Raw genomic sequence first — 16,806 nt, 5'->3', positions numbered from 1 at the left:
GCAACAAAATGGCAGATGAAATTTAATGTTGATAAATGCAAAGTAATGCACACTGGAAAACATAATCCTAACAATACATATACAATGATGGGGTCTAAATTAGCTGATGCCACTCAGGAAAGAGATCTTGGTGTCATTGTGGATAGTTCTCTGAAATCATCCACTCAATGTGCAGCGACAGTCAAAAAAGTGAACAGAATGTTGGGAATTATCAAGTAAGGGATAGATAAGAAGACAGAAAATATCATATTGCCTCTATATAAATCCATGGTATGCCCACACCGTGAATACTGCATGCAGATGTGGTCGCCCCATCTCAAAAAAGATATATTGGAATTGGAAAAGGGCAACAAAAATGATTAGGGGTATAGAACAGCTTCTGTATAAGGAGAGATTATTAAGACTGGGACTTTTCAGCTTGGAAAAGAGGCAACTAAGGGGGGATATGATAGAGGTCTATAAAATCATGAGTGGTATAGAGAAAGTAAATAAGGAAGTGTTATTTACTCCCTTTCATAATACAAGAACAAGGGGCCACCAAATGAAATTAATAGGTAGCAGGTTTAAAACAAACATAAGAAAGTATTTTTTCACGCAACGCACTGTCAACCTCTGGAACTCCTTGCCAGAGGGTGTTACGAAGGCCAATACTATAACGGGGTTCAAAAGGGAGCTAGATAGATTCATGGAAGATAGGTCCATGAATCTGGTTAATAGCCATAACTATATTCCTCTCAAAGACTGAAAAATAAAACAAAATATAAAAATGTGCAAATTAAAGCTGGCCTTGGGAATCTATATGTTGTCCCTGCTCCCCACTCATACCCTTCACATCACGCAACCATAACATCACAATCAGTACATTCAGATAATTACAACCATTAAAAAGTTTATATTACTCACCTCCCTTTGACTACACTGACAATCCATAATTGCTATTAACCAGGATGTGCAGGAATGGCGTCCCTAGCCTCTGTTTGCCAGAAGCTGGGATTGGGTGACAGTGCATGGATCACTTGATGATTACCTGTCTGTTCATTCCCTTTGGGGCACCTGCCATTGGCCACTGTCAGAGGACAGTTATACTGGGCTTGATGGACCTTTGGTCTGACCCAGTATGGCCGTTCTTATGTTCTTAACCATTCATGGCCCCACAGGGCCCCCCCTTCTCAATGATATGGGAGTCTAATAAACGTTGCTTATTGTTATACTCCACATTCACTTGCTTTACTCCAGTTGGTACTATCTTTTCTCCCATATATGTTTTAGTAACATCAGTGTCTCCCTCAGTTAGTTATTTTTAAAGTTTTCATATATTTCGAACATGAGACATTTTTCCCATCACCCAGGGTGTCAACCCGATCACTGACTTGTGATTTTTTCTCACACTATATCCACAACTGGCTACTCCACTCTGTCAGTCTGTGTCACCACTGCTTCTGTCTACAGAGTGTACATTGATATTTCTTTTTCTATATCCCAATTTGGTCTCTTCTTTATTTCTTATAGCATAACATACTGTTTGGATATGACCTTTTTTAGTACAGTTTCTGCAATGTGCATCTTTAAATAAGCAATCACAAGGAACATGGAACACTTTTCCAAATGGATAACAAGTGTCTGTTTCCTGAGTGGACTGGCACTTTCCTTGGGTTTCAGATAGTTTGTGTGTTCCTACTTCTGTTTTAGCTCTGGTATGCATGTATGATGTCCTCTTGGATATTTGAGCATTCAGCTCCCAAACTCTTACTGCTGCTTTTGTTATTCTGACTTCTGCTTCCATCTTTGCTTCTGCTTTGAATTTCTGCACCTTTACCTTTTGCTGCATTTTGCTGGGACACTTAGAGACTCCCTGGTAACCAAATGTTGAATCTATGGGTGTGCTGTATGGTGCAGATATGATGCAGAGAAATTCATAACATTTGCTGATAGCTGTCTCTGGAGTGTATTGCTGACTTTATAAAACTGTTTGTTTAGAAATGTAAGTAATCTCCATATGTTGCTCTCTTTTCTCACCCCTTGGCTTTTCTCTATGCTTCTTAAATACTGGCTAATTATGGGCATTTCCCTTTCTCCTCCCAACACATTATTTTTAGGTTAAACTTGAATTTGAAATAAAGGTCGGTGAATTAACTAATTGCAGTGTTGCTCAGGTTTCTTTATTCTTTTTTTTTTTTTTTTTTTTTTACTATAAAGAGATAACTGTTGCTCTCTCCACGCAAAATCTTCCCTTTGGGATGTGTTTGATTACATCAATAAACTTTTCGGTCTGGAATTGCAAACATTAACCATACATGTGACCATTGTCTCTTAACCACAATTATTTTTTGAAACCTCATTTATTAAACTTTTATGGATTGTCAGTGTAGTCAAAGGGAGGTGAGTAATGTAAACTTTTTAATGGTTGTAATTATCTGAATGTATTGATTGTGATGTTATGGTTGCGTGATGTGAAGGGTATGAGTGGGGAGCAGGGACAACATATAGATTCCCAAGGCCAGCTTTAATTTGCACATTTTTATATTTTGTTTTATTTTTCAGTCTTTGAGAGGAATATAGTTAAAACTTGCTCTTATTTGAAACCGATGTATATGTTTCTGTTATATTTTGGGGAATTTCTGCGACACAGGAGCTTCCCACGGCGAAGGCAAAATTATATAGAAGAATACAGTGATTTAACGCAATTTAAATTTTAATACTAGCTTGTGCTATTTTTTTTCATGTGCATTATGCAAAAATCTCAGAACAGTGGATAATTAAGGACAGATTAAAGCCATTAGTATACAGGAAACTTTTAATTTTTCAACTGACATTTGTTAGAATGAAATTTACTGTTTGACTTTAAGATTTTATTTAGATGTTATAAAATATAATTCCTTTTCACTCTTGAAATGATAGACTTTGGCATGTGTTTTTAATGTGGTGGATTAAGAAAATTACTTTTTATGATTAGAGATGTAATTTACCCATCAATTATTGTGTGGCCACTATATCCGCAGTTACTCAATTCCAGTGCCCTGGAATGGCTTATTGTGGCTTTTAGCTTGGGGTAGATTCCGTTTCCACCAAATACTTTCTCCATGCAGGTTGGGTGTCAGTTTCAATGTAAGTACCAGAAAAAAAAATTGACGTGCAAACTATCATTTGCAGTGTTTTACTAAAGACTATCTTTGCATCTGACAAGACTAGGTTACAGATATACTTAAAATGTCAGTACTTGTATTTCTCTACATTGTAATGTATTTTTTGGATAACTTCATAAAACTAATGACATTTCAGTTTTATTTATAACAGTAACTTAAAGCAAATATGTTTTGTGTATTTTTAAGAGATTATTTTGGATCCTGAGGAGGAATGTGCAGTAAATTAATTGAATAAGTTGTCATGTAGCACAAAATACCCAATGGTTCATTTGTATTATATTTTTGCATCTTACTGCAGGCAGAGAATTCAGCATTGGCTCTGGAAAATGAAAATCAAAGAGAACAGTATGAAAAGTGCCTCGATGAGGTAATGTAGATTTAAGAAAGATTTTATGACTGAGTTTCTCTGACTGTAATGAACAACAAACAGGCAGTTTCCCCAAGCCTGCCTTTCCAGTAGGTTCCCAGCCCTAGAAGCTCTGTTGTTCTGCTCTCAGGGCCACCCTCATGACTGTGTCTCTCACTGTCTGCTAACTTTCTCTCCTCTAACACACACAGCTTGCCAAACAATCCTTTAGTGCTTTGTTTACAATCAGGGAGCCCTCAGCTCACATGGGTAGTTTAGCATCTGCTCAGGCCTCGCCATGCAGCCCATTGCCTTGGGTGATGGCTTCTGTTGTTTTCAGCTATTTCATTACATAAAGGGACTTAACTGCTCCTTCCATTTAGCCTGAAAGCCTGCTTAGCACCAGGCCCAGCTTAACCAATGTGCACTCTGTGCCCTTGCACAGGGCCCCCATCTCGGGGTGGGGTGGGGAAGGGGAGAAGGGCTGGAGACCACTGCGCGGTGGGGAGCGATGGGTAACTGGCCTGTCAGAGCGTTTTATTTTGCCCACTACATTAATTCCTGATCTCACTGCAGTGCTGTGCCCTGCTGCTGGCCTTAGAAGGCAGGCGGCTGCTGCTGCTGCTGCCACTGCTGCTCTGTTGCTCCTGTAGTGGATGGCACTGGCTAGCTGCGCTGGGGTTTTTTTACTTGGAAGCAAAGCATGCTCAGGCTATTGCGGCTGGTGTTACTGGTTGTTGCCCTATAGAAGGATATGTAGCCTCTTTAAAACAAACACAAACAAACAAACAAATAAAATATGGTCCACCAAAAGGTTTTAATGGATTTTGTGGCTGTCTGCTCCCACCATCACATGCTCTGTCTAGTTTGGCTTTAACCAGATCTGTGATTGTCTGTAACTCAGATAGACAGCAGCCTTTAGACCTTGCATCATAGCAATACATAGCAGCCTGTGCATTTAAAAAAGCAAACCACTACACTACACACACAATTCTCCCCTTGGAGAAAGGACGAGAGAGAGAGAACAAATCACATATGATAGATACTAGTCACATCACTTAATCCACTGGTGGAAGGTGCTCAGATATTATGGTGGTGTAAGAACCTAATTAGGATAGAATATAAGAATTTAATACGTTTAATTATCTTCTTGTCTTGGATATGATGTGGCTACAGAAGTCATTTCAGCACTGGGTTAAGTGAGACATTTACCCATCATTGAGAAAATAAAAGGGGTCCATATACACCTCTACCTCGATATAACGCTGTCCTCAGGAGCCAAAAAATCTTACCGCGTTATAGGTGAAACCACGTTATATCAAACTTGCTTTGATCCGCCGGAGTGTGCAGCCCCACCCGCCCGGAGCGCCGCTTTACCGCGTTATATCAGAATTCGTGTTATATCGGGTTGCGTTATATCGGGGTAGAGGTGTATTTAGACTGTAAGCGTTTTGGGGCAGGAGCCCTCTTTTTGGTGTGTATTTGTACAGTGCCTAGCACAAAGGGGTCCTAGTCCATGATTCTGGCTCCTATGTGCTACTGCAATACAAATAATAGTCATTTTGAAACTGTGCTCCAGATTTTATTTTCTCAGTGCTTAAGTCAGGTGATTCAGGTCTCCCGCTGGCATACCTGTCCCTTCTCACTCTGTGAACGCTCTCCTGGAGGCAGTGTTTCTTGTCTGTAAGTGACAAGGGCTGCTGTTTCCAGTAAGGTACGTTTTCTTGTGTCTTGCCTCTCATCTTTTCTGTGTTCCCTTACTTTTTTCCTATGCCTCTGTTATTTCTAATCTCCTCTCTTCTTCTTCGCCTCACCTGTTACCCACTCTATTTCTCATCTCTTTCCCCACCTCCAATCCTTTGACCCCTCTCTTCCTAGTGATATTGTAACCTGCCCTATCTCAGCCAAGTTAGGCCTGGACCTATGTGAGCAATGATGCACATAAATTGGTTTCAGCAGCCATGACAGCCTCACCACAAACCTGGAGACAAGCACTGTGAGTTCCAGCTATGACAGCCACATGGGCATCTAACACTGAGTGGGCTCACGCAGGAATGGCATTCACAGGAAGGGTTCACAAAATAAACAGGGACCTTTCCTTCTGCTCTTCTGAGATAATCTCAGTGAATTCAGTAAAGAAACAATAAACAGAATTAATGATCTGACATAAACACAGTTAAGAAATAATCCATTAATGCCGATGGGACCCTGTGGCTCCAATTGCCTTGGATCCCCTGGACCCCTCTGGAGCAAGCATACCCTGATACAAAGTTATTCCTAACCAGGGATTTTCAGCAGAGCTGGTCAAAAAATAAAAACATTTTAAAAAATTATGAAAAATTGTCCATTTTTTGGTTGGAAAACTTCTGTTCTTTATGGCTCTAGGCCCAAAGCACAAGCTCCACTTCTCACAGGACAGAGCTCCTTCCCTGGTCCTTTTCATGTTTGGGCCAGATTCTAGGAGCTTCCTCTGCAATCCTTAGGACCAGAGATCAGCTGCCTCATTCTCTTTCCTTCCAGGATGTCTCACATGTTCACTTCTGCCACCAAAATGACCTGGTTGGCTGAGGGGAAGGGGCTCAGTTGTCCCTCAAAACAGCAGGCTCTGATCAGTCCCAGAGTTGCAGTAGATCAGCCCTCTGAAAGAGAGTTTCAGAGTCCATTACAATAATTATTTTTAATTTCCTACCAGCAATCAAATCGATCATGAATCATGATCTTTGGACCCCACAAAAAACTTGGGCGTCCCATCCTTGTCAGACTGCAGAGGAAGCCATACATGGCCACAGCATCAGCCAGAGATGATTCCTATTATGCATGGTCATGTCATGTTCTGATCTCTGTCGGTTAAGGGGAATGCTAGGAATCAAGGGTGTATTTCATCCTCTTCATGTCTTGCACACTCAAGAGCTGGATTCAGGGCAGTTCATAAATCCTGAGGCCCTGTGCTCCTGTGACGTCGCCCTGCCCCTAGTTGGGGTAGTGATGGTTGTAGGGCTGGACTGGTCAAGGGAATCTGCCACTGTCCTGTGGGCCTCCTTCCCAAACCACTGCTCCCTGTCCAGGTAGGCCAGGGTCTGTCCCAAGCAGAGGGTAAACCTTCCACCCTGTCAGTGGACTCTGTGCTTGGCCATACATGCCACCTCAGCAAAAAAATTGTGGTGGGTGGGGCTCCGACCTGGGCAAGAAGTTCCAGCATCATCCCAGCCTAGCCATGATGGGGTGGCAATAACAAAGCTTCCCCACTATGCACACAGAATCCTCTGCAGAAGTGTCAGTGGCCCTGCCCCCCCGCCCCCATGCAAGAACTAAAGAAGTGAAGGTATCAAAGTTCCCTCTTATTTCCTTTCTTTGAGGAGCAAATACTGCTTGAGCTCACGTTTAACACCTATGAGTGCAGCCTCTCTCACTCCCATTTCCTCCTCCTCTTTGTCTCCTTCATTCCATCATTCCTTGTACTTCCTTCTTCCTCATTCATGCCATGCCCATCGGTCACTATTCAAGGGAGAATACTGTATCTCTGACTTAAAATTTCACGTTCTCCAATCATTTTCATCAGTAAAGCTCAATCAAACTCAAATATTCATAGAAAACACACAAGGGATATGAACATGACTGAAGCAAAATCCTTTATGAACTCTATTAATATATTCACAGATTTTTAAAATTAATTGCCCATCTCTATTATTTTATCAGAAGTTGACATATGAACATTTCTGGAATAATATTTGGAAGTAAATAGCACTGAACTGTCCAATACTACACACATCCAAAAAAGAGCTCATTTATTTAAAATTCAAAAATATACTGTAAACCTGTCTCTCTGTCTCTATAAAACATAATGCAAGAAACAGGATTATCTTCCTGTACCTTATGGGTTTGAGGTTACATGCTTAATCCTAGTTTCCTATTCAGGAATTTGACTGTCAGTTTATTGGCAAGAAGTAGTATAATGTTTATTCACGTTATTGTGCCAGCTAAGATTTCTGTCAAGCTTGACTGTACTGATATAGAGGAAAACGTACAAATGACTGCTTCAGTGGTAGATGAAATCTTAAAATGATTTCATCTTAATATTACTATAATACATTTCCAATTAGCACCCCCAACATATAAAGGCTTCTTCAATATGCATTTTACTTTTTAAAAAAAAATAAAGAAAAATATCTCTCAGAGCATCTGTTTAATTAATTAGAAAATCCTAAATGTTACACAAAGCCATATATATAAGATGCAGTTCTGTAAAAAAAAAAAAAAAAAAAAATACTTCACATGCAGAAACCAAGATGTGCTAAGAGTAGCCAGGCCAGATTTGAGTGAGAAGTGTTGCAGCCTGGTGCAGGAGGTCCAGCACCACTCAAGTTTGGCACCCCACACTCCACCCCCATTAATAGTGCGGGGAGTGATTCAGATTCCAGTGCTGCTGCTGGCATCATTGTGCTGGGCCCGAGGTGACCCACCAGGCTGAGAACCTGGAGTTAGAAGCAGAATCAGGGAAAATTCTCCCACCAGTAGCGTGCCTGAACTCAGGGAGAGGCAGGACCAGGAATGGCCTTCCAGCTGCATGCGGGGAAGAGCTTCCCTTTCCCCGCAGGGAAGGCAGTGACTCCATAGACCTGGGCCCTCTCTGGCTTCCCCATCCCCTCCCTAATCCCCCAGGCAGCACAAGGAGGGCAACGACCCCAAAGGCCTAGCCCTCTCTGACCTCCTCCAATCCTTCTCCTCTTCTTAAACTCTTTTGTCTCCATGATAATTTTTTAGAAGGGTGGTGAGGGGCCTCACCTTCAGATTTTTCTCCGGGCCCCCAAAATAACATCTATGTGATCCTTGTCCTCTAGCCTGCAAGCAGAACCAGGAAACCGCTTACAATGTAAAGTGTTCAGCTTGCAATTTTAACACAGTTTTCAGTACACCACAGACAATGCCTACCTCACAGGAGTGTTGTGTGGCTTAATGTCAGAAAGCCTTTTGACATCCTCAGGTGAGTGGCATGGTATAGGTGTAAAGTAGTCTTAGTTATCAATTACTTCACTTTCCCACAAACAGGAACATGAATGTTAACCATAGGAATGAATTGCCCATAATGATGACCACCTTTAAGGTGAGGGGTTTTGGATATGACTCCATTTGGTGACTCCCTTCTGCGTGAAGCCTAAATGAACCACAGTTACTTCAGAATACTATCCTACAGGCTTCCTGCTCAGTCTGAATTCTCAGTTTTCTCTGGACATGCCAGTCAGGGGACTGGATTTGAAAATCTCAGGACAGTAGACATAATATTCAGACTTGGGTGCCTAAAACTACTGATGTCAATGGGAGTGTGACGAACTGGGTCTGTTCTTACTGTGGTCTGTGAATGCTGACAGGGGAGTGTGGCTGGGATAGCCGGCATTGGGGGATGGGAGACTGACTGGAAATACCTGAGCCTGTAACATGAGAACCCAGGAGGGGGCTGGGACCAGGTGACACCTTTGCCCGGGAGACTGAACAAAGGCTGTGGGTGGGGTCGCTGAAGGCAGAGTCTGGGAAGCTGGCTGGTGAGGTGGCTGGAAGGCAGGGAGGGCTCTGACCCCAGGAGGTGGGCTGGGGTGCCCAAGGACCCCAAGATGGACCTAACTGTGGGGTATCCTGTTGTCTGTGCCTGCAAGGCCTGTCTTGGACTGTATTCCTGTCATCTAAATAAACCTTCTGCTTTACTGGCTGGCTGAGAGTCATGGTGAATCGCAGGATGCCAGGGGTGCAGGGCCCTGAGTCCCCCCATACTCCGTGACAACTGGTGGCAGCGGTGGGATCTACTGCACCCCGTGGACGGCGCTTCCTGCAGTAAGTGACTGGGGAGAAGTAAAACGAAGGGGGATTGACAGGGACCAGGCGTGCTGAGGAGTCAGAGAGAGACGGTTATCACCCCTGGGAGTGTGTGACCAGCGAGAAGGACTTTTGCAGTAACAGGGTCCCCCGGGGGATTGCAGCGAGTGGTCCCAGGGGCGGAGGAGTCTGCAGCTCGACCCTGGCAGAGAGGTGGTGACCTCGAGAAGGGCTGGCACACTAGGGGTCTCCCTGGAAACTGTGGGGAGCGGCGAGCACACAGGCCTGTGACTGGCCAGCAGGAAGATGTACGCCAAGCGGCTTAAGAGCGACCTGGTGGAGCTGTGCAAGCAGAGGGGGGTGCGCATTGGGAAGCTCACCAAAGAACAGCTCATTGCCCAGCTGGAGAAGCAAGATCGCGCGAATGAACTGATCCCTGTCTCTGAGGGAAGCAGCCTGGCAGATGCAGCGCAGGCCCCAGTGTCTGTCCCAGCTGGGAGTGGTCAGCCGGCTGCTGAGGGCTTCCCGAGACCCCTCCTTCCTATGCCTAGGGGAAGGGTGGGGAGGAGCCCAGCAAATACCGAGGGCGCAGTGACCCCCCCGGCCAGCAGGGGATCCTCCCGGCCGCGCTCGCCGGCCAGCAGGGGATCCTCCCGGCCACGCGCGGCATCCGTGGAGCGGAATGAGCTGGAATGGGAGATAGAGCTAAAACTGAGAGAGCTGAAGGATCGTGAACAACAGAGGCGTCATGAACGGGAGGAGAATGAGAGACAGAGGCAGAATGAAGAGAGACAGAGGCAGCATGAAGAAAGACAGCGTCAGCATGAACTGGAACTGGCGAGGCTGAAGGGCCGCGGGACCCCGGCTGCGGTGAGTGAGGGGGGACCCAGGACTGCACGGAGCTTTGATAAGTGCATCCTGGCCCCACGTAAGGAGGGGGAGGACATGGATGACTTCCTGGATGCATTTGAGACGGCCTGCGAGCTGCACCAGGTTGATCCTGCGGACAGACTCCGGGTTCTCACCCCCTTACTGGACCCCAAATCCGTGGCATTGTACCGCCAACTGGACGAGGCGGAGAAAGGGGACTATGAACTCTTCAAAAAGGCCCTGCTACGTGAGTTTGGGCTGACTCCTGAGATGTACCGGGAAAGGTTCCGGAGTCAGGATAAAACCCCTGAGATCTCATATCTGCAACTAGCCGTCCGCATGGAGGGATACGCCAGCAAGTGGGCTGATGGGGCCCAGACAAAGGAGGACCTGGTTAAACTGCTGGTATTGGAGCAACTGTATGAGCGGTGCCCATCCGACCTGAGGCTGTGGTTGGTGGATAAAAAACCAGAGAACCCGCGACATGCAGGCCGGCTGGCCGATGAGTTTGTGAAGAGCCGGTCAGGGGCTGGCAGGGAGGAGTCCCAAAGGAGCAGGCCCGCTGCGATGCAGAGAGAGAGTCACCCGGGTACTTCCCAAAAGGGGAATGTGGGGAATCCCCTCCCATGGGGAATGCCCAGGGTCAGGGACAACCGACCGGCTCGAGGGGACACCTGGGACATGGTCTGCTATCACTGTGGCCAGAGAGGTCACATACGGGCCCAGTGCCCCAGACTCAGGGACAGACTGAGCAGACCAGACCCACAGAGGGTTGACTGGGTAGAGACCCAGCCGGGCGAGAGGCGGCACTCCCAGGGAAGGGGGGCTGGCAGAATACCACCTGCTAAGGAGGAAGGAGAGCTCCAGGCCAGCTCCTCTGGGGGGCTGAATGCTCCAGACTCAGGGTTTTTGGTTTATACGGTGGGCGCGGGGCGGTCCCTCCGGAGAGAGTACCTTGTTCCCCTGGAGGTGGATGGGAGGAAGGTCGATGGATACTGGGATACGGGCGCAGAGGTGACACTGGTCCGGCCCGAGGTGGTGGCCTCAGATCGGATGGTGCCCAATACCTTCCTGACTCTGACGGGGGTGGGTGGGACCCCATTCAAGGTACCTGTGGCGAAGGTACGCCTGAAGTGAGGGCCCAAGGAGGGCCCCAAGGACGTGGGGGTACACCCGTATTTGCCCACTGAGGTGTTGATGGGGGGGGACCTGGAGGACTGGCCAAGCAACCCCCAGAATGCACTGGTTGTGACCCACAGTCAGAGCCGGCGAGGAGCACTGCGCCCTGACCTTGGGGAGGGTGCCTTGCCCGAGGCGCAGGACCCTAACCTGGTGGGGAGGGAACGCCCAGGGACACGGCTCAGGGAGGCTGCGGCTTCAGACCCAGCCGGCGAGAGAGAGCAGGTGGCCATCCCTGTCCCAGCTGCTGAGTTCCAGGCCGAGGTGCAAAAAGATCCCTCCTTGCGGAAGATAAGGGACCTGGCCGACCTCGGTGCGGTACAGACCATGGGGAGAGGTGGCCGAAAAAGGTTCCTGTGGGAGAAGGGGTTCCTGTACCGAGAATGGGCTCCCCCAGGGAAGATGGAGTCAGGGGGGATCAGGAGGCAGCTGGTGGTACCCCAAAAGTATCGCCGCCAGCTGCTGTACCGGGCCCATGACATTCCCCTTTCAGGGCACCAGGGAACCTGGCGTACCCAGCAGAGGCTGCTACGGAGCTTTTACTGGCCTGGGGTCTTTGTTACTGTCCGGCAGTACTGCCGATCCTGTGACCCCTGTCAGAGGGGGAGGAAGGCCCGGGACAAGGGGAAAACGGCTTTAGGACCCTTACCCAGGATAGAGGAGCCTTTCCGGAGGGTGGCCAAGGTTAAAAGGGGGGCTCTGAACCAAGAGAGCCCGAAGCACAGACCTCCAGACTGGAGCACTGGGAGAAGACCCCAGCCCAGTTGGAACCCCAGGGGTATTGGGGTGGGAAAAGGGCACAGGCCGCATAACCCTTCCCACCTGCGAACTGCGAATGCCCTCGAGCACCCCGACCTAAGGGGGGGACGTGAAACTGGAGGGGCCTGGTGTAATTCTCACCAAGGAATGGGAGGGATGCTGGGGCATCCATGGGAACGGGGGTAGGTTCGAACTTCCCCGGGTCACTGGCTGAAGTGACCCCGCTCAGTTCGGTCTCGAAGGGGGGAGATGTGACGAACTGGGTCTGGGGGGACTCAGGGCCCTGCACCCCCGGCGTCCTGCGATTCACCATGACTCTCAGCCAGCCAGTAAAGCAGAAGGTTTATTTAGATGACAGGAATACAGTCCAAGACAGGCCTTGCAGGCACAGACAACAGGATACCCCACAGTTAGGTCCATCTTGGGGTCCTTGGGCACCCCAGCCCACCTCCTGGGGTCAGAGCCCTCCCTGCCTTCCAGCCACCTCACCAGCCAGCTTCCCAGACTCTGCCTTCAGCGACCCCACCCACAGCCTTTGTTCAGTCTCCCGGGCAAAGGTGTCACCTGGTCCCAGCCCCCTCCTGGGTTCTCATGTTACAGGCTCAGGTATTTCCAGTCAGTCTCCCATCCCCCAATGCCGGCTATCCCAGCCACACTCCCCTGTCAGCATTCACAGACCACAGTAAGAACAGACCCAGTTCGTCACAGGGAGCTCTGGTCATTAGCATCTGTGAAAATCAAGCAGCATTCATTTAGGGCTTGTCTATGCAGGGATATCCAGGAAAGTTAATCTGAATTATTTAAAGGTGTGAATTTGAAGTGGATTAGTTGAACTACATTAAATCCCTATATGGATGTTGTTGTTCAAAATTAAAGTGGCCTTAATTTGATATAGTTTAAATCAGTATGAATTAAACTAAACTGAATTAAGGCCACTTTGATTCTGAATGAAGATGTTCACACAGGCTTTTCATGTAATTTAACTAAACCACTTCAAATTCACACCTTTAAATAATTCAGATTAATTTTCCTGGATGTCCCTGTGTAGACAAACCTTTAGATACCTATCTTCATGCACCCAAGTTAGAAAAATTTGTCCAATGTGCATCAGCAAGTTCTCCCCCCCCCCTCAATTGGCAGATTATTCCATTTACACTTCTTTGTACAGTCTATAAAGCTGTAAGAATAATTTTATAGGTAATGCTGTTGCAAGTGCTTTGTACACATTGCAAAGAACCCTTTAGTCCTTCTTGGTAAAGTAACCCTATGTCAGGAAGTAAAGGAATAATGTATTAGATGTGATTTGTTCAATTTTCAGGTAGAGCAAACAGACGTTAAAAGTACATGCCAGAAGGAACACTGTCAGATGTAGATTCTAAAAGCCTGTAGGGCAACACATGGATTTCAAAAATATAACATATTTACTCCTGTGGGTTATTACAGTTCCAGTATTAGTCTGTCTTATGTTAAATCATGTATTGAGCTATTTTATGTGACCATTGTTCCACAGGCTGCCTTAAATTAGGGACCAGTTTGGGGGGGGAAATAGATACTAGGTAATTTTATGAGAATATGAATCAAATCAAAGTTCTGGGTTTTAGAGAATTGAATTATTTACCGAAATGAATTAGCTTCAGATCTTTGCTCATGACTCAGTTCACTTGAATAGTCTATTTTATTTATTTTCTTTTTTTTAAATTCACTAACAGTAAAGGCAGCAAGGCAGAGTTGTACTTCCAAATGACAGCCTCATGTATTGTTTAACTTTTAGAAAGCTAAAATGGACTAGAACTCATAACTAGACTCTGTGCACAGAGAGTTAAGCCTTAAGATTATGTTACTTATACAGAATGGAATCAGGACAAACACACTGAAAATGTGACAGTTCATGTATAGTTTCAAAAATGACATTTGATTATGGTTATACATTTTTTAATGAAACGTTTATCAAAAACATTCAAAAGTATCACCAGCAGAAAATACTTATTTTTCCCCCATGTCAAAAATGTAAATAATGAGAGGACACTTGTATAAAATAAATTTAAAAATTCCCTCCTGCATATACAGTTCCACTAATCAATGGTGTGTAATGTGATTCAAGGTAATTACACATTATGGTGTGAATGCTTCCAACCATATTTTGATGACTGTAGGTATTTTAATTTTCTGTGGCACTTTATTGTTGCCTGCCTGTCATGATAGATGTACCATTTACCAATGCTGAATCAAGAAACAATTAAGCTTCATCAAAACATTCAGGATCACGTCCTCAGCAGGTGCAAATCAGTGTAGCGGTATTGAAGTCAGTTCAACTATAGTGATTTACATCAGCGAGAGACCTGACCCTTACATTGTATTCTGTTTGACTGTATTAGACTAGAAGACCAAAATAAAGATTTGTAATGTCATACTAAAGTTATTAGGGTATATACGTTTTGTATGAAATGGGGAACCAGGCAAAAGTTGGAACCTAGATTTTATATACGCTCTCAATGTCACTATCTGATTTAGGGAGTGGGTTCAGGAGGTTACTCTGGGGGTGGGAATAGCTTACAGTGGGATCCCTCAGAAAAGGGTCTCCTCCACCAAAAAAATCAATATAATACACTGCTAACTTATATTATTTTATTATTTATTTCTTACAGGTAGCCAACCAGGTTGTGCAAGCTCTACTTACTCAAAAGGTAGATTGTTTCTCTGATTTTTGGCATGTTTTTAAGGCTGTAAATGCAAACCATTGAATTAGAAAATGTATGTTTTTATGCGGGATACATTTTTCAAACGCTGTGCACACATTTCAGTAACGCAACCGCAAAATGTCAAAATATGACAAGTGTTCTACCAATAACAAAAATGAATAATAATTTCTGGGACTGGGCACCTCGGAGGATTGGTAATGGAATATATAGCCTCACATCCCATTTGATACATAGGGTAGGCCTGGCTAAAGTCAATAATGCCTGACAGTCCATCCCATCTCTTGGCTTTTTTGTGTCCTATACAAAATGATTTGGTTCTATCTCCCAATCCGGTTCCTGTTGGACATCAGAAAAAGTCAGTCACACTTGGCACTCTTGTTGGCTCTGAGCAGAATATAAGGATTATAGGTGAAATCCTGTGCCTCCCTGAGTGGCAATGGAAGGCTCCCATATACACAGCGGTGGAATGGATATTCTAAGGCTGGGTAGTGAAGATGTACAGGGGATGCTTCAGCCCCATGCTATGGAAACTGTGCTCTTTAGCAGCTCTCTGCCATATGACAGCTGTGTAGAGAGGGATTTGTAGGTAGGCCATGCAGGAATATCCTGGAGTGTAGCCACCATGTTCACAAACTGTGATGATCCGTGGAGGGAGCATATAGAGGGGGCAATTAATGTTTCCTAAAGCCCTACACTCAGTAATTGTGACTACAAAATGGCTCCATAGATGCCACTGTCAGTTCCATTCCTCACCTCCACGTCTTCAGAACAATATCTTTGTCTATGTACCCACAGTTCCACCCTGCATAGGTTTGGAAATGATTCTGCACACTCAAGCCTAGTGGTGGTCCACGCAGGTCAGATATGAGGCAAGGCAGTGTGGGGAAGATTGCACTTTTGCTGTTCTTGCTATATCTATTCTTACATATAATCAGAGGACTGATCCTTGATTACATAAAGCAAAATCACATCTTATAATGGTGACATATTTGCTAGAGTTTCAGTCTCCATATTTTAGTCTGTAATTTGGGAAATGTTGTGATTGTTTTCCAAAAGCAGAGAGAAGCTCTCTGAATTCTTTTACACTGAGAGTCAGATTTTTTTATGACAATATACTTTCCCAATAATGGACCCACCCAAACTCGTAGGAACCATGGAGTTTGTACAGATATAATAAAAATCGATTTAAATACATTTAATAAAATAATTTGCTGAGTATTGATGGGATTTAACAGCTGCTTACCTACTGCTGAGTAATACCAGCTAATTTAACGTCCATGGAATGGAGAGGGTACTCTTCTAAATGCTAATGAATGTTAACTGTTACAGTACTCCTACCTCTGTTCATACTAAGATCATTTATAAGAAAGGAGAGGAAAACAATAGTGTAAGAAATTGGATTCTTCAGGTCAATCACAAAAGGTAGTAGCTATACAAATCCAGGTAATAACTAGTAAACAGATAAATCTACCATAGTGCCGCTAAGCAGTAAGACACATCAAGTCATGCCACAGTGAGATAACACACCTCTGGGGCATAGTGAGGCATGAAGACAAGCTGAGAGCTTTCAAAGATTCAAGAAGAGTAATATTGCACAGTAACATAGATTGGGTATGTTTTATTGTGAATTTGAAATTGCTCCGCAAGGGCTAATTTTTGTTTAAATTAAGTACATACTGTAATGTAAGGGATAAAGTACTGTACACCCCGCTGTATATGAGAAAACTGATTCCACTGAGGGATTCTGATGAGAGAAACGGAGAGAGCAAAGCTTGAGTGATTTATCAATGTCACTGAAACCTTGAGATGGAATTACAGTCTTAAATGTGCACTTTTGGAGTATATCATTTGTTATAATACATATGGAATTCCTCTGACATGGCTGGCTTTTTACCAGGCGCATGCAGAAAATGGGTGAAATTGGGAATTTTCCGGAATTAGCCCCAGAGCAAAATTTCACCTTTGTATGCAGAAAATTTGTTTGCGTTTTTCTCCCCACTTATAA

The 16,806-nt window shown here is 45.0% G+C and overlaps 1 protein-coding gene across 1 annotated transcript in view; it reads left to right on the top strand.

Moving 5' to 3' along the window:
* The window catches only part of NCKAP5 (NCK associated protein 5), a 408,903-nt gene that overhangs the window by 256,557 nt on the left and 135,540 nt on the right, over nucleotides 1-16,806 (top strand). Inside the window, exons 6-7 of the mRNA XM_026647423.1 lie at nucleotides 3,442-3,510; nucleotides 14,748-14,786. Of these exons, the coding sequence (XP_026503208.1) occupies nucleotides 3,442-3,510; nucleotides 14,748-14,786 (108 nt within the window). The remainder of the gene's footprint in view (nucleotides 1-3,441; nucleotides 3,511-14,747; nucleotides 14,787-16,806) is intronic.

Source organism: Terrapene carolina, unplaced genomic scaffold (assembly GCF_002925995.2).
Source record: "Terrapene carolina triunguis isolate 2854851 unplaced genomic scaffold, T_m_triunguis-2.0 Scaffold62, whole genome shotgun sequence".
In the NCBI taxonomy this organism is placed as follows: Eukaryota; Metazoa; Chordata; order Testudines; family Emydidae; genus Terrapene; species Terrapene triunguis.
Note: the sequence above shows the minus strand (reverse complement) of the source record. Positions and strands in the feature narration are given on the sequence as shown.